Here is a 24,129-nt window from a genome sequence, read left to right as displayed (position 1 = left end):
AGAGCAAAAAATCACTACACTGCCTTAAGGTCTTTTCACCCTGGCTCCAGAAAATTTTAAAAGAAAGTTGGGCAGCTGGGGGACAGGGGAAGGATACCTAAAACCCCAATAAGCTGGTGCTTTGGACATTAGGTGTATCCTACAAGGAAGAATCTAGCATTCTTGTCAATCTGAGTTTGCTTTATTGCTAGGGATACTAAGAAGGAAATGTAGAGGTATCAGGCCACCATCTTCTTACAACTGTACAACTAAAATTCAGGAAAAGGAGGAGGAGTGAGGTAAGACTCCTCTAATGAGGAAGTGGCTTGCTTCCAAGTGCCACAAAACGTAGGATTTTCTAGATGAAAACTGACTTCCTCTTACACTACAGCTGAACTAGAAGTAAATGGCTAAAGAGAGATGACAATACGTTGTTACAGAAATCGGAATGTAACTTGGGAGAAGAACAAACATCTTATGTGCTGTATATCCATAATTTTTAAATATGAGCAATAACTCCAGTAAAAAAAAGAATCTAATATTGGAACATTCAAGGGTCTTTCTATAGATTGCTTGATAAGCACCACTGAGAAAGTCCACAGAGCTTATTTTGATGTTGGGAATCATTTTGTTTTTCTTTTTTGAAATTGATCCATATTGTTCATGATCTTGTTTTATTTAAGGTTAGTGGGATTGTATGCCAAGAAACCCATTTCTTGTCAGGGAGATAAGCTGTATGTGCAGAGGCTGACGCTTCTTGGTGTCCATCAGGCAGACTGCTAGATGTCTGAATAGAAGCCATATGAAGTATAAGAATTCAGTGGGAGCAAAGAGACCATTACATAAGATGACTTCATGCATAGCTGTAAGCCACAGAGGAGCTTGCTTAGTGTAGTTTAATATATTTGTGAATGCTTATAATATACTCAATAAAACTTGATTAAACAGCTCACAGCTTAGAACAGTTATTTCATCAGCAAATCTGCAGTACCTAGGACAGCTCATAAAATCTCACAGATATATCTCTGAGAAAAGCTGAAACTTAATGTTAGCCTCAGTTCTATTCCTCAACTAAAGCTGATTGGAATTTAAAGGGCATGTTTTGTTGGAACCCCATAGGTTAAAAATATTAAGAGCAATAATTGTTGATCAATGGCAGGAAATACGCTCTGGGGGCAGTCCAGCTAGATTTATATTAGTCTTATGTCCTTTCGCTTTGACACAAAACGCATTGCACCCCATTTTTCTTTCCCTGCTCTTCCTTTTTTCATTTTAGTATGGCTGCATATTAACATGTTCCATTCTAGGCAGGAGTTTATACCTTAGAGCCCTTGAGACAAAGGAGAAAACTCATCACTTACAGTGGACCTTACCTGAGATGTGGGGCAGCAATCAAGAAAGTAGACATAGGGAGGTATGGCTCTGCGTGTGCCATAGAACATGTGATTCAGCCTCATTTTGCTGCTCTATGAGGAGGTCAAGAAGGCAAAGTTTCTAGAGAGGTGAATTATCAGAGGGAGTGGTAACAATGGGTCAGGCAGTTCCAAGCAGGGGGTAATAGAGTTAAGGTACAGAATCTTGTGGGGAGCCCAGCATTAAGGCAATGAATAGAATTTAATCTGCCCTAAGCAAGGTAGTAGGGCCTTTAATATTATGTCAGGCACATAGCCTATGCTGGTGAGCTATCCTTCATAGAAGCTAATGCCACTCGAATAATTGAATTAGCCCCTCTTTTGAAAGGAAAAGTATGGGGTTGGCAGCTGGGCATTCATGCCTTGCAGCTGCAAAAAGAATGAGCAGTGGACTGCAAATTCAATCAGGTGAATAGGAGGAAGGACGCAGGTGTTCCCCTCACTTCAATCCAACTCCCTTCCCCAATCTAGTAGACTTCATTTGAGTCTAGTAGGTTGCAATAGCAAAGACACATCCCATTTCCTATTTCAAGAAGAAGATAACAACTTCATTTTCCCCAAAATTCATAAAGTCTTCACTTTCTATTTCTCTAATTAATTAGGAAATCCTTGTTTATCTTATTTCCAAGATGGTGATTTGGCTCAAGTATAAATGTTTTATCCTGATTATCAGGAAAGAAAATCTAAACCACTCTGATTTAAATCCAGTACAGTATGAAAATGTGAGTAACCTGGCTACTAGTTATATTAGTACCTCCATGTTGTTTGCAGGCTTCAAGCAAAGAGCTAAAATGAATCTGTTGCTATCAGATTTGATTTAATAGAGAGGAAGTTCTCCATAGATCTTTTCATTGCTTAATAACTGGGCAAAATTTCAGGAGTTTTCAATCAAAAGTGAAAAAGAAGTTTATTTGATCCTATGAGAAAGACCAACTTATGTCTGTTTTTATCCCATTTTCAGCAGTTATTGTATATTTCTTTTTAGTATTTCAACTTAGGCTTACCCAAAATTCTTAAAAAGTTATTTCATGAACAATACAAATTTCATTTGTAAGGCAATACAGTGAAGGAGTTACAAGTAACAATTTACTTACTATAATTTGCAGGTACAAAATTATAGCATCAGGAATTTTAAATGCAGTAGAACGCGCCACCTTACTGAAAAGTCACTTGAGCAATTGATGGTTTTAACACATTACCATACATGTATTATATAAAAACAGTGTGTAAGCTGTGTATGACACGCATACACGTGCTTTTTACATATCTACACTTAGTGCTGGGATGGATAATCTTTCATGGGGCCATGTGAAGCTCTTGGGTCAGTTTTAAACACATTTAGCAAGTAATCAGTTTAGTCTTAAGACATGAATGATCTTCCCTTCTCCAGCAATCTTAGGGGTAGGGAAGAAATGGGAAAGAAAAAGGGAAACAGCAAAAAGATTTTAAAAATGGGTGATAGAAAGAAAGTGTGTCTATTTCTTTGGTGCAATGTATCCAATGAAAATAACAAAAGTTGCATTCATCCTTCCTAGGTCATGATACCTATACTGATCACCTTAAAAGATTTTTATAAAGGGAAAAAAGCACTCAAGGGCAAACTACCTATTTAACATAAATGCTGTAGGGCCTTAAGTTGTTCATGAAAAATGGTAAGTGACACCTTGATTGTGGGAAAGAAATATTAGCCACAGATGCATTCCACGAGTGAAATAAATTGAACAAGAGGTGATGGATGGGAACTTTGAAACTTCAGTTTCAAAAAGGAATAATCTAATCATTCTTTTGCAAAACAAAAGTACTGTTTGCCTACTAACTCAAGTTCAACTGATGCATATACTGTATTCTGTAAATCTCAAATATATTTTTTAAAAATACAGATAAGCTATCTTCCAAGGCTAAGTTAAAGCACAGATTGGATGCACATCTAGTCAGTAAAAATCGCATTCTGTTCTGGTTGCGCTAACTACAGCCGCTCTTATGGAGGGACTTAGTCTTTCTTATTTGCAGTTGAAATATTTTGAACATTTGTATCAGCTCAATGGATGCTTAGATTATTGCAAGCTGTAATCCAGTGATCTGAAGCAACAAATAGATACAGGTGTTTGAGGCTTGAGATGGAAAGAAGAAAAGAAGAAATAAAGGGTGAGTTTGGGGAAATCCTTCCTAAGGACTTGGGTTGAAATTGTGTTGACAGGCAAGAAAAGTTGTAGTCAGGAATATTGGCTAGGAAAATAAAACAGCTTTCCTTGGCTACAAGATTCCAATTATTGATAATGCATTGCTTTTCTTTACATAGAGAAGAAGCAGGCAACCTTTTTGAGAATTATACTTTAAAAATATTGATTTTTGTTTAGTAGTTTCTGTCTCCAGGAAGTGATAATAGTTGTTCTCAGATGCTTTTTATATATTTTAAAGAAATTAAAATAATTAAGGCTATTCTAGGTTTGCTGCTGAAGTAGGTGCTTTCGAGGGCTATATTAAAAGGGCTTTGAAGCTACATGCAGCAATGGATGTGAGTTGCTCACCCCGATATAGACAATTTCAGTTGCATGCTTATGTGTCAGATACATCTCCAAGCTAGGTAAAATAATGGTGACAAGATAAAAGTAAGGTTAAAGAAGAAAACAGTTACCTATCACAGATTTGTTGCTCAGATTAGATTTTGTCACAATTCTGTAGGATTTAAGAGGAATTGAACAATAGTAACTGGTTGCTTGAATTTATTGTATTATGTTTTGTGGTAACACGTGGCCCAAGCATTTGTTTTTCTATGTCCCAGATATTGAGTACTTTGAAAGTTCAGATTTTGACACTTTCATAGTATATCAGAGAAGCAATTAAATACAAAACGTGGCCATCAAGTTTCAAAATGCCTTTAACTGTTCATTCTGGGTCTCCTTGAACAAACTAAACCCCAAATTATAGGATATTTATCTTATATCTACAACACATAATGTGTATATAGACTATTCCTCCTTCTATGCATTAATACTATTATAGATATGTATTCTTTTTTCTGCATTTTGTGTTGTCTTGATCAGCTTTTTTATTTTTTAAAAAGAACCTCTTGCTCCATCTCTCTTCACTATCCAAAAATGATTAGAAAGAATTATTGCTATTAGGACGTCTTTCTTGGTGAAAGGAGAAAGTTGCCTCATTCATAATTTATACCCTCAATTACTATTAATAAAGAAATATTTCAGCAGGAGATCGCCTGGGAAAATTACACGTAACATTGCATTAACATTCTATTTGAACATTTTCATCACATTTGTTATAGAGTTAATAAGAGGGATATGCTCCCCTGACTTCTTCATGAAATTATGGGCTGCCTATGATAGTTTAATCTTTTAGACTTTATATAATATATTCACTTTGCTAATTGAGCCATCCAAGGAGCAGTTAGGAATGTACTTAAATGGGGAAGACAAAGTAATCAAGGCCATGACTTCCTGACTAAAGAATTCTCTTCCGGAGATGAGAAGTTGCTTGCATGAATCAGATGCACATATGCTTTCTGTTTCTCTTGATACTTTATATAGTTAGTTCATGTACTGCTCTGTCCAGATATTAGTCTGGGTTTAACCCTTGTTCAGATGAGTTTATCATTTAAGTTCAATACATATGAAGCTCTAGATCTGTAGTAGTAACAGCAGAAAATGGAACACTGATCTATTTGTAGCTAAAACTGAAGCTATAAAAATAGATGACATGTTGGAGATAATATAAATATCTAGAACTGCCAGGTGAGTTCAGAATTAGGGTGCGCATCATTTGCTTCTGTGGGCAAGGATGCACACATGTTGATTTTGCAGAGACTTTTGAAATGCAGCTCTACTGTCAATTCACCATTGGCCAGGCTAGTAAGGGTTTATGAAAATTGAAGTTGAGTAATGTCTGGAAACAGGCTTTGCAATTGCCACTCTGAGCACAAGACATCATTTTTATTATTCTGTCTAGTAGCAATTCAAATAATTTTTCTTCAGCGTTTTCTATTTCTTTTATGCTGCCTGAAAGTAACCCAAAGTAAGAAGAATTTTGTTGGAGTTGCATGAAATTATTTAATCTTCTTTGTTTCTGTCTAATTCTGGGATCCTAGTCTTCTCAAACTAAGGCTATACTCATTACCTTCTCTGTTTCAACCATTCTCCAGTGGTTTGTCTAACCAGTCTCCTATTATCAATTCATGAAGCTTTTGAAACAAAATAAGACTTTTTCAAATGTCACATTTAAACTTCTTGTCAATATATATTTTCTACTCAAGAATAAGTAATGACTTAGTGAATTTGGAATTTAAATGTGTTGAAATGGACATTAGAAATTAATTAGCTTAACCAAGAAGATGACCAGTTAGGTAGTAATCATAGGAGATTCCTAGTCCATCAACAGAAGTAGTGGATATAGAATTCTTACAAAAATATATAAATAGACAAGACAATGTCATTCTGCTTCTTCCATTCCTATATACAAGCACTTACAGAATACTGAACAACAGAGTTGGAAGGGACCTTGGAGATAGAGCACCAATTAAGTTTGTAACCACTTAATTCTTGCCAATCAGAAGCAAGAAAGACAAAGCAACTGAATAAAGCACTTAGTTTGTAAAATGTCATTGGTTGAAATTTGATCAGGATGGAACAGGAGTATAAACAGGAACGGCTTTGTAAACACAACTGCAGCTGGGATAAATTTAGCTAGTTGGGGCTGCAGACTCAGCACTACAGGACACAGTATCAGGACATTCTTGCAAGGAGAGGAAACTGGATAAACAAACAAACCTTGTCCCTTCACTTGTTCTCTTGATTGTAACCCAACATTTGTATTGTAACCCAAACAATTGTTCCTCACATTACAGAGATCAAGTATAAATTGAATGTAATTTTGCTCTTCGCCTTTACAATATATTTTGAAATGATGATTTGCCATGAATCTATGTCATCTCTAAATTACAGTTACTTTCCATGTCCTTTAGCTAATATCCAATTGAAGGAAAATTTTGAATGTTCTGGAATTAATAGTCTGCATACCACATTTGTATATTGTTTGCATATGGTTCCAAAACTGTCCTTTCCATGCAAGTACTTAATCCAACGTTCATATTCATGCACAGAAGCTTTGAAGAAGACAAAGAGATAACTGTGTCTGCACCATTTGGTTACACTTTATAGGGATATTATCTTAAATATCATCCATTATTTTCCTATTATTATCTAGAACTGATAACTTGTATGCTAAGTAATTATTAATGTTTTTTTCAAATAGTTACCTCAAGTAGCATTCTTGCTTTGTAGGAATGATACTTTGAATCATAATCTTCATGACACAGCATTTTTGAATTCTTAATTTCTGATTCTCTGGATCACTTGAAACCATTGTAAAAGAAAACTTTAAAAGAAATATGCTTTCCAATCAGTTATATCAATTAATTTCAGCAGGACAGAGCTGGCTTGTCCTGGAAGGTCATCTGATGTTCATCCCTCATAATCACAGTGATGCTCACATTCACCTTTTCAAGCCATGTATACATATACCTACATATTGGCAGAGAGATTTGCATAACCAGAGCATGTGACACATGTTTGATATAAAATCCAATGACATGTGACATTTGATAAAGGTCATTTCTCCCCCAAGAATTCATAAGTGCCCCAGCCAAATAATCTTCAAGGTCATTGTCTTTTCAATAAAGATATTGATCCATCCTAAAGGTATGAAAAGCAGAATAGGGATTACATGTAACATAAAAGATTTAAGAAAGAGGTTATGGGGTAATTTCTCATTTTTAGGAGAGTTTATCATTAACACATTGGCAAATGCAGTGGCTACATAAGAGGAAGTAAATAGCTGAAAACAAGTCAAATCTGTACAGACCAGATACAGCCATTCAATGAATGAGACAAAAAATAGAAATAGAATATGCTGGCAAGGTTTTGAAAATTCTGTTGCAAAAATCAGCATCTAAGCATGCTAGCAATTTCAATAAGATTTCTTATTGCTGATGCATGCTAGGTAATTGAGAAAGCCAAAGAATTGCCAAAAATAAATCAATATGTGTTTCATTGATTATAGAAAGACCTTCAGTTAATGTCAACTATGTCAAGCTTTGAAATGTCCTTAGAAAAATTAGAATCCCAGAATATCTTACTGTCCTCCTACAAAATCTATACAAAGGTCAGGAAGCCATAGTCCAGATAGGATGTAGTGAAACAGACTGGTTCCAGGTAGGTGAGGAGTGACACAAGTTGCATACGCTCCAGTTATTTATTCAGTTTATATGTTGAATAGGTATCAAGAAAAGCTAGATTGGAGGCACGGTTTAAATTAGTGAAAGAAACATTAGTAGCCTGTACTATACAAGTGACTCTATTCTGATAGCTGAAAATGCAAACAATCTGCAAGCTCTAGTAATGGAAATTAAAAAGCACAGTGAAAAAAGGAATAAGATTAAATATAAAGAAGACCAAACTCATGACCACAAGCATAGCAACCATACTTAGAATTGGCAATGAAGTACACTGAAATTGTGTATAGACTCTGCCTTTATTTATCAGCCATAAAGAAAACAGCTGTCAAGAAGTACTTAGTATACTAACACTTGGTAAACTATACTAACACTTGGTAAACTAGCGGTGAAGGTCTTGGGAAAAAAATATGTGGTCTCTACCTACAAAATCAGAATCATGCAGACAATGGTGTGGTTCTTTATGGAAGGAAAAATTGGACTTTGGAGAAGCAAGAAGCAAGAGTATTACTGCTTTTGAACTTTAGTGTTGGAGACAACTTCTGAAAATATTATGGTTAGCCTGGAAAACAAACTAACTGATCACAAAATAAACCAATGCAGAGTTCTTGCTTAAAGCACAAATGACCAGGTTTAAAGTACTGTATTTAGCTGCAATAGGCAAAGACCCAACTCTCCTGAGAAGTCTCGAATGCTGAAAAAAAGGGGAAAGAAAGGAAAAAAGAAGATGACGAGCAGCAACGGCAATAGATACATTACTGAAAGATCTGAAGGACCAAGTTGAGGATAGATCATCCTTGACCAGGTCTATCTGGGTGGTCACTAAGAGTCAACACTAATTTAATGATTCATCATCATCATGGCTTATGAAACAATACAGAGCCAAAGGGAGTTTCATAATCAAATTCACTGAAATGTTGATTTCACTGCAAAAGAACTGGAAGTGAGGGTCTGAAGTAGTATATAATATCTTGTCTCCAACTGCATTCCAGAGATTAACATACATGAAATACTGCCATCATTTGAATGTCATCATTAAAAATCAAGTGAGATAAGTAGACTGTTTACTGTTCAAATTATTATATTGAGAGATTTAGTTTAATAAATCCTTAATATCCCAAGGAAGTTTGGTGTTCTTTTAAGTGAACTAATTGATTATGTTCTATCACATCATTGTTGACTCTTAGTGACCACATAGATTTTCTCCATCATGATCTGTTCCTAACTTGATCCTTCAGGTTTTCCAATGGTGCATTAATTGCCATTGTAACTAAGTCTATCCACTTCCCTGCTGGTTGTCCTCTTCTCTTTCCTTCCATTAAGAAAACTATTCATATATTAATTTATAGTAATATAGCAACAGTGTACCAAACTAGCAACACCATACCTTATGCCTGTACAGTGAATTCTCCATGCTGAGGTCTACAATATGATTGCCAACAGCATTAATCTGTTGGATGCTTTTAATTCAGAATTAAGCAGATGGGACTTAGAAACATCTTTTTCAGGGCTACGTGGTCTGAATGAAACAACTGCCTTTGGAAATAATTCAGATATACCAGTTGGATTATGTTAGGACAAGGTTTAGGCATATCGCAAAATAATTGGTGATTTTAGATTACTTCTAGTCTTGAGACTGGAGACATTTTCCTATTATAAGTCATGCTATTTGAATAATCTTCAATCTTGTCTTTGGCTCCTTTTTCTTTACACAGTAATGTAGTAGCTTTGTGTGACAAATTCATATTAGCAAAGCTTGATGCAGAAGGACTGCAATTGAAATTGCAAATTTGCAATTCATTGAAAGCGCCTCACTGAAGCCCAAACTACACGGAGCTAAGCTCACTTCTACTGAGGTGGTTTTTCCAAACAGAAAAGACCGTGGCGGATAGAGTTCCTTCATTGCTGTCTAAACTGCTGTGAGTTATGGTTTTCTCCAGCCTTTAATTATACAGTCAGCCCCAATTGCCTCTTCCTAACAAGGCTGACAGGCCAATCTCTCAAGAGCCCTTAATGTGTTATCATCTCTTGCTGGGTGACCTCATATTTCTAACTGCTCCAAGCAGGGAGGGAGGGAGGAAGGAAAAGTGTCATCGTCTCTTTCCCCATCTCCTGTAAGCCCACATCCCCAGGCTCATCTGTTCAGGCAAAGATCAGCCCATCCATCACTTCCCCGTTTGGGCTATTAGATGATTAAAGGCATTTTTTATAATATTTGGATGAGTTTTCAAAGCTTCTTGAAAGTGTCTGATTAATACTCATTTAACCCCTTCCTGATCAGGATGTAGATCAGCAAGTTAGAAAGTTATGCATGGACAAGACTGCAAGATGCATTTGCTTTTTGAAGGATCTTGTTCCATTGGTTCATACCCAGCATTTTGACAAGGTGTGATTCATGATCCTGAGGCACCTGCAGGAAACAGTTCTTCCTAGTGGTTTGTGAGGTTTTAACGGTTCTGGGGGAACAGGAAATGGGACCTTGGTTTGTTATGCAACAGGCTGTGCACATGTACAGTAGAGTGTCTGGAAATGATTCCTAAGTTGCTCTTAACAACAGTGGGCCTCTATGGATAGGAATTCTGTGACCCAACAAGAATATCAGCCATTGATGGGAGCATCATGGAATGTTGGCATGTTAGCTTCATCAGTATGTTTGTCTGTATTGTACTAGACCTCATTAACCTAGACTTTCTCTCTTTCAATTGTATAAACCTAGCAAACTATATCTTCTATAGGCAGGTTTTGGCAACTGCTCAGCACCTGAATCATATCTCTTTCAGGTTTGATTTGTTTTGCTTGGTTTAGTCTGAACTACTATAAACCATTCATTTCCTCAATTAGTATCCTAATAGCACTTACAACTAAATGCATTATTTCTAAAGGCAAAGCTGGTAAATTAGGCCAGCTCAGATTTTTTTGTATGTTAACTAATGAATTAATGAATTATGGATATTTATATACTGCCCACCTCCTAAGACTCTAGGCAGTTTATAGTAATAAATGTCAAAAAGATAAATTAACCACAATCCAAAAACAAAGAAACCAATTGGTTAAGGAAACAAATTTTTCTCAAGCCAAAACAACAACAAAATTCACATAAAAATGGCAGCCCAGAATCAACCCCCCTCCCCAAATCTCATAAAACAATGTTAAAAAACCATGACTCTCATATTCATGTTTAAACAAAACAGCCTTAACAGTCATGTAGAAGTTCAATGCTGGAATAATGTACTTTGAAAATTGCTGCAAATGTATTGAGATTTGTTTTTATAATTATAGAGAAAGAGAATATTTAAAATATTCCATTCTCATTTATAACTAATGTTATTGACAATTAATGTAATTTTTGCAAGCTAAATAAAGATTTTACTTCCAGGTCTCAGTTACTACACTGGATAAACTTTTTAAGAGATTAGCTGTAAATTAATCTGTACTTTTTGTTTTTATTTATTTAGGATAGGATGAAGTGGTTTAAATAGAATACTCAGATTTAGATTAATTTTTAAAGTTAAGGACATGTAGCTGGTATATCACACGTGCCAAATTATTGTCTCATTCCTCCCTTATATTGTTTAAGGAAACAGCACCATTTTGCAACTGAAGAAACAATGGGGAATGCTAGTATTAATCATACAAAATATAGATAGTTAATGTAACATTGAAGGATGTGAAAATTTCAATTAAAACATTAATGTATTAATTTGATTGATCAGGAGAATTCTGTTGAATGACATGTCAGAAATTGAAAGACAGGAAGATTAGAGAGGGGATGGTAAAAGCATGGAAATAGGCAAAAAAGACTAATTGTCCCTGTCTGTTAGAACTTCCCACGGTTCTATTTGATTTTGTAGACTGTTTCCAAAATTTTCTTTGTAGTGATCAAGCTAGGAGGTCAATTTTTATACCAAATTGCAAGCATGAGTTGTGTGTGAACAAACAACATTAACTAAGGCACTTTGCAAGATATATTTCAGTAATTAAAAATCTCTGAGAAACAAAATATGAACTGGATTCATAAACATGTCTGATCTTGTAAGAGGGTGACTAGCTTATTAATAGCTGTTGCTCTGGAAAGGAATAGAGACATGCTGATATAGTGGTTAAAGTAGGGGTTCTCAACCTTTTCTTCAACACATACCCCTTTAAATACCTTCTGTGGCCACGGACCACCAAGATTTAACACAAGATTTAAATCCTAACATTTCTTCAAGCCTTCGCAGACCCCCTGCGATGACATTGCACACACACCTCCAAGGTTTGTACAGCACAGGTTAAGAACTACTGGGTTAAAGCATTGGACTTACACTTGGAGACACTAGTTCAGATCCACTTTCAGCCACAGAAGTTCACTGAATGCTTTTGAGCCAGTCATTTGCAGACCGACCTGTCCTATCTTGTGGAAGAAAATGGGAGGAGGATGTGGATAATTTTCCTTGGGCTCCTGGACAGAAGAAAGTATATAAAGCAAATAAGTAAATATAGTCTCAAGCTGCCTACATATGAAAATGTGATGCCCATTTAGTGAGATGGTTTAACAGCATTTAGCTTTCTTTAAATAGATTCTATAGTAAACATGTTACAGTGCTTTGGGAATAACATAGAAAAGTTACATTGATGTTTGCAAGGGTGTGAAAGTAACATCTGTCCACAGTTCCTTAAAATAATTAGGTCTTCTGTGGGATTGTGGGGCCAGTAGTTTTAGAGTTGTATACAGGTGCTGTATTTATGCCTCTGCATGTTTCTGAAATACTGTGCAGCATTATTCTACAGTTCAATTTATATAAAACTTGTACATTATTTCTACATTCCTCTTTCTTAATCTCATTATACTTTATATGGTTCCTTGTGAGAAAATATTAGGTATCAGGATCTATAAAAACAGTCTGTATACAGCAGTTCTTTTTGTGTGTTCTTTATAAGATTAAAGCTGCAGCTTTGGATATCTAATCCCATGGTACTGTAGTAACTATATTTGGAAAATCTCTACTGTTAAATATCACTTGCTCAGCTATAGGAGTCAGTTGATTAATGGTCTTCCTTCTGATGGTGATTGTCATATCTCATAATCTCAATTTCTTGTCAATTGATTGCCAGATAGAAGCGACAGCCAAGGAGGGCCACCAGTGTCTGCGGGGGCCAGCCAGCGCATGGCGTTAACTTTCCCCCTCTGTAAGTGTTTATTTATTTTTATTACTGTTGTGGAATATTTTGGAAAAGCAGTAGAAGCATCGTCAATTTGTGTAGATATTAGGACAATAATAAAAATATAGTCAAGGCATAAAAAGATGCTAAAAATATATTAAAAGTATCACTACTGAACTGTACTATAGCATTTGATTGAAAATTGCTGGGAACAAATCTGCCATTGTTTTATCAAGGGCGTTTAATATTGTATCTGCTGTGTTTTAGGAAAAAGATTCATTATAAGCAGAAGTAGGTAGTTATGAGTGAAAATCACTTAAAATTTTTTCCTTAGAATACTAGATGAGAAACGAAAATGAAACAGTCACTTTCCGGTTGGGTCAGGCAAATGTTTCATTCTGGATCTTACAGTAATCATTAGCGAATGCCAGTAAGAATACATACCTGCTCTGCAAAGGTTTTAGCCCATATCTCTACATTATGAATCCCTCTGTGAGCATTGTGCAGTATAGAATTAGAATTTTACTGTAATACCTGTTAAAAACTATTTATAATTTATAATTTTCAGGGGGAGGGAAAGGATACTTTCTATAGGGATTACTGAACATTTTTCCTGTTCCATATTTCCTTGCTTCTACTGCAAATTAACCTTTGTTGTTACTGTTGTCTTTCCATTGTTCAGATATTCTAAATGCATCGTGGATTATAGTCAGTTCGAATTATATATTGGTCCTGTGCATATGATATAATCAATTATACCATGAATGTATTTATTTATATTTCATGTTTCTAAACCACCCTTCTTCCTCAAAGAGGAGCTATACACTATAATATAATTGATAAATAGTGTAATTAAAAATTAACATTAACATTAAAATTTGGTATGTATGTAGCATCCCTGGGGGGTGGGGGTTCATACAAGCTATGTAACATGTTGATAACTTACTTAAATAACTGAAAGACTGCTAGATTTTTTCCTCAAATAGACAAGCTGTATTTGGGGCTTGACTCAACAGTTAATTTAGTCAATTAATTCCCCTATGTCAGTGATGGCGAACCTTTTAGAGACCGAGTGCCCAAACTGCAACCCAAAACCCACTTATGCATCGTCAGGTGCTGGGTGGGTGTGGCCATTGGCTGGGTGTGGCCAATGGGCTGGGTGTGGCCCATTGGGTGGGCGTGGCTGCGGTGGTAACGGCAGGTTGTGGGACTAAAAAATTCAATCAATCAATTCCAACTTTGCAAGATCTTTTTTTTTTCCGCGAGAAGTTGAAATTGACTGATTGATTGAACCTTTTTTTTTTTACACACGGCAGCGGAGGCCTAAAGCGAAAAGGTTTTATAAAACCCAGCTGAAGGCCTAGGACTGGGGCAACGGTGTGCGTGCCCATAGAGAGGGCTCTGAGTGCCGCCTCTGGCACCCGTGCCACAGGTTCGCCACCACTGCCCTATGTTATGAGCCTAGCGCCTTGGCAGTCAGTTGATTCTTCTTCCTGTGAAAAGGGGATCTCTCCAGGAACTCACACCTGTGTCTCAGTTTTTACCACCCTCAGATCAAACAGAGATGATGGGAAAAGGGCAGAAAGAATTCAGGGTCGTTAAACCCATGAGTCTGTCACCAGTGACAGTGCCAATTGTGGTCACACTAGGGAATTTTTTTAATAAAAAAGCCAGTGCAGATTTTAAAACTTCCAGATGTAAGTTGTTGTTTTTTAAAAAGGCAGGGAATGGGGATGGAGTGAAAATCTCCCAGCCTCTTTTATGGCAACTGGAAGGAATTTTTTAAAAGGCCTTGTACGACAGAAACAGCTATCCTAGTCTATTTCCTTCTTTGGCTCACAAACGCAGGTCTGCTGACTGGGAGAAGAGATAACTGGATATTGCATATTACCAAAACACAGTTAAATCCTGCTATTTCTATAATTCTTTGAAATGCATAATTTTCTTTTGGCCACCTGGAATTTTTTCAGCGTTGTCTTGATAGTTAAAAATGCAATCTGATACTTTCACTGATACTCAATTTAAAATATTATCCATTCATCTTGGATATCATAAAATTTGCTGTCACGTCTACCAGTCTGAAACCTGTCTGTATTGCCTCTGCTTCCAGTTACTTCTGTCTTTTGACCTTCTTCCTTGGTAATGGCTAATATGCCCTACATTTTGTACACCTTGAGGCTGCCCTTGGATGTAGTTGAAATAAGACAAAGTAGTACTATAATCCTGGTGCAAATAAGGATGACTGAAGGCTGTCTTGGGCTGAATCTACAAAATTGGCATACTGCCTCCCCCTGAGGGAGCTGGCAAGAAACCAACATGCATCCAAAGTGCACCCACAATGCCCTCAAAGCTATTGTTCTCTTTACTGCTGACTCACATTATATATCAACAGTAAGAGATGTGATTGGCAGTTTGATTTGGAGTCTGGCTAATGTTAGCCACTTCATACAAGGCCATCACCAATTGGTGTGCTATACTTTTAGATGTGATGTTGATGGCATAAGTCAAGTAGGCAAACCATCACCTTTCAAAGTACTCATAACCACTCGAAAAATAACTTAAAAGGAGAATGAGCCCACTGTCATACAAAACCAGAATGGATGGTGGGTGCAATGGTCAGAGACTGGAGGGAAGGAGGAGATTTAGGATCCCACAGACAGAGCCACTAGGCACTTTTCTGTAGCAAATTGCCTTCCCTTTTCTCATCAATGCACTCTACATTGTCTGCATGGAGAGACTCAAGCCATAATATAATGGAAAATATCATTTGAGTAGCTACGGGCCTAAACATGGCCTCTGGCCAAAACTTGCTCAGGGGAGTGTTGTTAGGGCATTGTCATGCCAGAGAAAGATGGGAACAAGATGAAAAGGGTATCATAGTGACATAGCAGAATAAAGATGCTGGGAGAACATCATTGTAATTGTAGTTGTATTGTAATTAGGCCAATCAGGAAAGGCCTTTAATACATATAATATTTTGGGCAATTATATACAGTAGAAAACATTGAAATCTAGTAATATGCAAATATAGTAGAGATAGGGTCGGCTTCCTGTTCAGTTTGGAATAATGGACTACATACTAGCCAATCAGGTGAAGTGGTTGGATGAATAGTTTTTTGAATTGCTCCATCACCTGTTCCCATAGCAGCTTTTGATATGTGTGTCTCATTCTTCCACTTTACTGACAAGCATATAGAGGAAGAAAGTAGATGACCTTCGGCATGTTTATTGACACTCCCAGAGTTCATACTGCAATTCTACAATCTTTCCCTGAGATTATTAAAAATTAATTGATTGCTTTTATATCTCTCTATGGTGCCCGACACTGCCATGAGAGGGGCCAAGAGGAGGAGGGTGTGTGCAGGCGGAGCAAACACGCTGATAAATGTTAATTACTCTTTTATGGCCCTTGTCAAATTCCAAAGCAAGTCATAAATTCATTAAACTCTAACGGATTAAGCACATGCAGCTTATTTAACCACCATAAACAAGATCATTTGGATGTTGGTTTTCCCCTTTTTATTGCTTCAGCAGCAAAAAAGGAGAAAAAGTAGACTTGAGAGTTCTTGATCGGTCTGAAAAGTTGTTGGTGGTTAATATTTAGTTGCTGCTGCCGTTTATTATTATGGCTTGCAATATATGAAATTATTTTCTTATTACATGCTTTTAACTGTATGAATGATACAAACTGAATTGTTGATGGTTTCTGTACAACATTGTATTGGTCTCCCCATAGGAAAAAAAATGTATTATTGAAAAAAATAGTTCCAAGTTCTTCAACACTGAAGAGTTTTCCAGTTTTTGGGGAGGTAAAAAAATGAGTCCAGCACAAAACAATAAATACTTTCTTTTGTATCTTCTCCATCATTACAGATGTTATAATATCAATCTCATATTAAGACAATGCTGGAAAAACATTGTTTCCTTCCAAAACTATGGAACAGTTTCTGTTTGAATGAGCTGTATGTAGAGACAGGACACTGTGATTAATAGTCAGGATCTTAGGTTTGGGGGATCTATGCTAGCAACTTTTCACTTTCTTTTATATTCATATGAGTGGCAAAACATCCAAGGAAACTGTAGTTAATTATAGTTTACTGTCCAACTTGGGAGTCTATGTTAATGGCTACTGGCAAGCACAGTCAAAGAGCCACTAGTTAAGTCATTGGGAAATAAAGTTAAGTTGCTTTATATACCATTGTGGTATATAGAATTCAATACCGATTCCACCTTGAAGCAACTGCATTGTCATCTTTCAAAATGTCTATCTTGCTCTGTTTGAATTGGCTCAGAATCAGCAAATTATGGAATTGAAATTGCATCAAGTTTTAACTGATACACTTATTTGCAAATACCATATGCTTATATAGTCAGCTTGCCACACTATAGAAGACTTTGGGGGAAAATGCTCAGGCATAAATGCCTCAAAGTACTAGTTTGGAACATCGTTATGGTGATTAAATATTTGCCCCTGACAGTCAGGATTGACTACTTGGACCTCCTGGATAGGAAGTTTCCTGTTTGGGTTGAGAGCCTGCTTTGAAGAACTAATTTTTCCTGGCTTTGATGGGCTTTTTCTTTGCGTTCCTTGGCTATGATTCCCTGGCTCAAGTCTGCTCAACTAGCCCCAGACTACTGCTTATCACACAATCTTGAGAATGTGAAAATTCCTGGCCTTCTTTGACATTATCTCGTACTGTAATTAGCACATATTTACCATTATTTTTATTCTTCTGGAGTAGCACCTTAGTATAGAAGTATTTATTTAGGTTGCTACACTCCTAAACTGGAAAACAGTGGCAAAACATTTTTCCCCTTATAAGAAATGAAAATCTTTTTTCTTTTTACTAAATTCTGTCATTTTTTTAAAAATAGTGACTATTCCCTACACACCTGATATGCTATCTTTCCCCATTATGTTCTATTGACCTGTTTATGAGATATCATAGTACTAACATTAATTAGAGATTAGAGCATGTATAGCATTACAACTAAAACAAAAAGGTATTTTTATTTGTCTGGCAAGATGTTGGAACTGTCAGTGAAATCAGATGGCCTTTTCATTTGAGTCATAGGTGGGCAGGATCTTGTTGTACGTACAATCAGATGTAACATAGTGAATAAAGGACTGAATTATGAATTGAGTTACCGTCTGTTCAGGCATCTGATTTTTAGTGATGGATTTAAGCAATGTTCCTTTCTTGCAGCCTCAGACCTTTCATGCTCCTTACTATTGCTTTTTTCAGGAGAGGAAAGAGAAAAAAATTAACTAAATGTATATGCTTTGACTACTTTTAGAATAAGTATTACTATATTACTGATATTAGAATGATAAGTATTACTATATTCCACTTCAATATATCTTGAATCCATAAAATTCCCTCAAGCCCAGAGAGAGCATGGGATCTCTGATTATTTAGTCACTGCTAAATAATCAGAGATCCCAGGGTCTCAAATCTCAGTGCTTTGGGTTCTCTTGTTTTTTGCCACCAAAATCTGTCCCCGTGTATGATGAATGTACAGGCACAGGGGTGGGCCGTCAAGGGTTAATGGAGGAAATGTGCCTTGTGCTCAGCGGTAGCTAACAGCCACCAGCTAATAACTTTATGGCTTTCAAAGCAAAGCATTTATCATGCTGAAGTTTGTTTATGCACTGGTTATACAACACATTATGGCAGATCTGTGTTGGGCTGATAAATTCTAGATGACAAGCAAGGCTACTGAGTGGGACTTACACAGTCCAAAAGACCAGTAGCTTTTCCCTGAATACTACTTCTGAGATAAGGCTGTTTTTTCCCCTGCTTTGTTTGGTAGGGACAAAATGTATGGTAGATTTAGGGAGATATTTAAAAAAAAATCAATAGAAATTAAAGGCATATATCAAGTTAATTATTTGGAGAAAGGGGTTACTAGTGGGATTCTTACAAGACAATTCTGTCTTGTAAGTTTGTTCAGGAGTGGGAGATAAGCAAGACTGTACAAGTCTTGAACCAAAGCAAGATATAAGAAAGAAAGGAACATGCTTAGGTCTGTTACAGTACAAACTGTAACATGATTATGATTATTGGTAGTGTAGGTAAGAGGTCCCCAACCCCTGGTCCGTGGACTGGCACCAGGCCGTGGCATGCCAGAAACCGGGCTGAGCAAACAAGCAAAGCCCCATCTGCAGGATGCAGGCAGTACATGAAACCCACGCCTCCTCCGGTCCGCAGAAAAACCTCTCTCCACTGAACCAATCCCTGGTGCTCAAAAGATCAGGAGCCTCTGTTGTAGGTAACATTCTTTGTTAAAAAAAAAAAAATTTGGCCAAAGAAAATGCAGATTGAATAAAGCTGCTTTTCCAAACACATTCATTTGTACCAGGCAGTGTGCTATTTTTATAGAATGTCTTCCATCTTTTTCCCCTCTTTCTACAGAATTCTGTTAAGGGAAAGATGAAGGAATTGCCTAAAAAAGTTTAATTGCTAATGCTAGGAATTCTCTTTCTGGAAGCACTAATAGGAAAGTGGTATATAAATAAATAATAAAATAGCACACTGGGATAACTCAGAAATCTCTTGTCAGAAAGGCTTTTATCAGTTTCATACTGAAATTCCCATGTCCTCATGTGCTCTTTGAAAACATCACAGTGCTAAAATAAGTTCAAAGAATATGTGTTTAATGGTGCATTTCAAATCTATCTTGTTGCTAAGATTCAATATAAGCAAGAGCTATGAGTGACACATTTGTAGTGGGCTAGGTAGTATATTCTGACACTGGAAAAGCTTTTAAGCCAATGTTTAGATCATTTTTGTTTAAAAGAAGCCAGATATTTTTACTTGCCTGCAAAACAAGGTTTTGCAGTGTCATTCCATTAAGTGACACTGCTTGGTTCAATAATTTCTGGGCAACGACCAGAAATTCTCTCCGAGTGTAGCAAATGCATCAGTGAGTTGAAAGATGGACATATTGAAGTATTGCCCCAAATAAATATGCGTGTTCACTTTGTCTAGTCTCTACAAACTGTAGTTCTCACCATGTCTCTTACCGAATTTATAAATAGATAGCCTTATATGGGATGCTTATGTACAGGTATAAAGGGAGAAAAACCATGTCAGAGATATATTGCCTAAACCAGACATGTCAAACACAAGGCCCAGGGGCCAGATGCGGCCCGCGAAGTGGTTTCATGTGGCCCGCGAAGCCATCCTGGAAACAGTAAGGGAACGGCCCCCGCTGCCTTGGCCCTGGCCCAGGCCGGGCGGGAGCTAATGTAAAATTTTGTGGTATCACCACCATCCAGCCCCTCTCCCGCATGGCCTGAGAGGAACAGTGAGGCTCCTCCGTGGACCATGCCTTGGCACTTGCCCTGGTCCCACCCCCTTCTGCCAGAGACCCTCAGATCAGATCTGTCCCACTCCTGCCTAAGCCCCCACAGGCCCCCTTGACGTGAACGATGTAGAGCTGGCCACACTTTGACGTGAACGATGTAGAGCTGGCCACACCCAGTAAGCCACGCCCACCCTGGCCACACACACACACACACACACAAGGGCAACCACAATGAAATTGAGTTTGACACCCTTGGCCTAAACACATACTGACTTAATTAGGCAAATCATGAAAGACTGCGGAAGAGACATGTATGCATGATCTCCAGCTATCAAAATGTAAGACAGAATAAATACTGGCATGCTGAATACCAGTTTAAAATGAAATTTAGATACGGTACATCTTTGAAAAGCAGAATTTGTGTCATCCAGCTTGCAGACAGACAGACAGACAGACAGACAGATCGCTAAATGAGGAGTGTGTGTGTATGTGTGTGTAATCCTTGCTTAGCGACCACAATTTTGACCAGCCACTCCATTGCTAAGTGCTACAGTCACAAAGCGGAAAACAACACGACTGTGTTGGCTTTACAATGTCACCAACCATTCGGTCATTGAGCAATTCACTATGGTTGCTAAATGAAACTTCATATGGTTGTGACTTCTGATTTTGCTTCTGCATTCTTCGTTAATTTTGCTTTTTGAAGCTGCTTGAGAAGCATGCAAATGGCAGCTGCATGACCACAGGACGCTATAATGCTTGTAAATGCCAGGACTGGTTGCAAAACTGGATTTTTTACACCATTATAAATTCATACAGGCACCAAATGAGGCAATTGGTAAGTAAGGATTACTTGTAGCTTCTAAGAAATAAAGCATGAATGTTAATTATGTTCTTCAGGAATTTACCTTCTGTTTTCTAGAATTCTAGAATAATAAATGCATGCATATGTCTCAGCTCCATTCACAATGAAGAAGGCAGTAGAACCAGTACATTTTCTGTGCAAGTAATCCTGAAGGTACTAATGAATGGAGAATTAATCTGGTGCATCATGAATTGTACCTGAATGAAGGTCCTTGACCTTATCTAAGTCAGAAAATGAGAACCAAAAGGACCATACGGTATTTATAGATTTAGTATCACATAATTCTTGTGCGTTGATTGTTCTGTCATAACTTTCATTACAGTGTACACTTAAGTGGCCTGTGTGTAGATTCAGGACAACCAATTAATACATTAGCATATATCTTTATAATTGTATACCTAGGGATTTTTTATTTAAAAAGTTTGATATTAATATTTGTACATGTATGTTTGCTAATACATAAGGTTGTAAGACTTCTATATGATGTGTCTGTAATTTGTATCTGAATTACACTTCTGTATCTGTGTCTTAATGTTCTTAATTTCCGCTCATGCTTATGCACGTGCAATGGGCACATGAACCATCACCTATCCTGACAAACTGGCTGTAATGGGCTTGTCAGTTGGTGTTCTAGTCTTTGTATGTGAGTGCCAGCCCTGCAGGCTGTAAATCCTCCTGCCCAGCTGAGGAGGTTCAGCGGTTTATTGCTCAAGGCCAGGCTCATGAATCAGCAGAGGTGTCGGAAGGCGCATTAACTCGTAGCCTTTGCTCAGCTGCTGTGTGGTTCCAGGAGGGGCTGCCGGAGACAGCGATTAAAGGCAGCACCTTCCCCTTTCGGTTTTATGGTAAGAGGAAAGCAGTAAATTAGAGACCCTGAGGCTTTAGGGCAGGCTTTGCCCTGACATAACTACCTGCTGTTGCTCTGATAGCTAGTAAGTTCTACTGTAGTTCTACATCAGGATAGAAAGCCTTCTAGTTGCCCAAGCCAGGAAATCAGCAATACGAGTGTGATGATGTATAGCAACTTTTCTCTGAATGTGTTTTGGTACATAAAGAGATTTTGCCTGCAGAGTTGTGTACAATTCTGCATCCTGCCATATCCTAGAACTAAATGGTAAGGACTATTTTTTCACGACAACTTATGTTGTTCATTAATTCCCCATTATAAGAAACATTACAGGGCCAGCCCAGCACATTTTATTTCCTGAGGCGAGTGTACATGGTGCCTCCTTCCTCCAACCTAATACATAGTACCCTAAAGTTATTTGGGTGAACAAGACAAACTTCACAAATATCTCTCCTGGTTTCCAACAATGTTAACATTTTGTTCCTTCTTCATGACTCCTGCAGCCTTCAGAGATGCATTAATGTAATTCAGATGCAAAGCAAAATGTACTAATTTATAGATATGTTAAACATACAAAATTATGGAAAAAAGCATTATGGAAAAAAGCATGAACAAATGCAATTTTTTACAAAATCAGTTCCCTCTATGGGGTATCCAGGTATACATGTTTATGTATACAGGTAGTCCATCTAGTGCAGTGGTGGCGAACCTATGGCATGGGTGCCAGAGGTGGCACTCAGAGCCCTCTCTGTGAGCACTCGCGCCATCGCCCCAGTCCTAGGCCTTCAGCTGGGTTTTATAAAACCTTTTCGCTTTAGGCCTCCACTGCTGTGTGCAAAAAAAAAAAGAAGGTTCAATCAATCAGTCAATTTCAACTTCTCGTGGGAAAAAAAAAGATCTTGCAAAGTTGGAATTGATTGATTGAACTTTTTAGTCCCACCCAGTCTGCCGTTACCACCGCAGCCACGTCCACCCAATGGGCCACACCCAGCCAATGGAGCACACCCACCCGGCACCCGACGATGCATAAGTGGGTTTTGGGTTGCAGTTTGGGCACTCGGACTCTAAAAGGTTTGCCATCACTGATCTAGCGACTATTTGAAGTTACAACAGCACTGAAAAAAGTGATTTATGACCATTTTTCACATTTATGACCATTACAGTATCTCCATGATCACATGATCAAAATTCAGATGCTTGGCAACTGACTCGTATTTAGGGTCATCTGATCACCTTTTGCGACCTTCTGACAAGCAAAGTCAACAGGGAAGCCAGATTCACTTAACAACCATGTTACTAACTTCAATTGCTGTAATTCACTTAAAAACTGTGGCAAGAAAAGTCATAAAATGAGGAAAAATTCACTTAACAAATGTCTCACTTAGCAACACAAATTTTGGGCTCAATTGTGATCGTAAATGGAGGACTACCTGTATGTATTTGTTAGATTTATATCCTCCTTCTTGAAGACATCCACACTGCATTGCTTCATATATGAATGGTGTGCCCGCAATTGTATGCTCTAAGTCCCATTCTTTTTTTCATAACACACATTAAAAAGGGCTGGAGCTTTGATTACATAGTTGTGGCTGCCATCTAGACTTTTTTGCCTGTCCTGCAATGCAGCTTCCCTGTCTAATTACCCCATCAGTGCTAGATGTAATCATCTGTTCCGTCTTTTTCTTTTCTTTCTATGATGTAAAATTTTACAAAGGAAAAAGTAGAATTGGTTGACCCTAGATACAAATAAAAGTTGTTTTTGTACAACTTGTTCCAAATATCAAATTACCAGAAATGTGTCCATTTCTGCTCACTGTACAATTTGAAATGGAAACTTGACAAGAAGGGCACAAACAAAAAAATGTTCGGCAACCAATTCAGTGTCCATTCATTCCTAATAAAAGACAAATGCTTTTTTTTAAAGTTAGTGTTTTTATACACAAATTTAGTACATAGTGCTATTTTGGTTATTCGCTAGCAGAAAAAAATACAATTTGAAGGTTGTCCCATTTATACATTAATTGAACATAAGGGATAGATTGGAACTACTCACATAGCCCACATAGTTTGCCCATACTGAAAAAAATACCAGGAATTCATTGACATAAATTCAGAGATGATATAAATTTCAATTTATTTATTTATTTATTTATTTATTTTTCATAATTTATATGCCGCCCTTCTCCCCACGGGACTCAGGGCGGCTCACAGCATATTAAAATAACACAACACAAACAACACAACACAACATTTCCCCTATAAAAGCCAATTAAAACCAAATATTTATAGTCTGTGACATTATTAAAATCATTAAAAATTATCCCTATTT

At 37.3% G+C, this 24,129-nt stretch overlaps 1 protein-coding gene across 3 annotated transcripts in view; it reads left to right on the top strand.

The window, feature by feature from the left end:
- The window catches only part of RNF220 (ring finger protein 220), a 333,204-nt gene that overhangs the window by 103,602 nt on the left and 205,473 nt on the right, over positions 1-24,129 (top strand). The window contains exon 2 of one of the 3 annotated variants that reach the window (XM_029283207.1): positions 12,730-12,804. The exons of the other annotated variants lie outside the window; for them this stretch is intronic. Within the exon in view, the coding sequence (XP_029139040.1) occupies positions 12,730-12,804 (75 nt within the window). The remainder of the gene's footprint in view (positions 1-12,729; positions 12,805-24,129) is intronic. 3 annotated transcript variants of the gene reach the window in all.

Source organism: Protobothrops mucrosquamatus, unplaced genomic scaffold (assembly GCF_001527695.2).
Source record: "Protobothrops mucrosquamatus isolate PMUCROS unplaced genomic scaffold, P.Mucros_1.0 scaffold39, whole genome shotgun sequence".
NCBI lineage: Eukaryota > Metazoa > Chordata > Lepidosauria > Squamata > Viperidae > Protobothrops > Protobothrops mucrosquamatus.
This window is presented reverse-complemented; position numbering and strand designations above follow the sequence as displayed.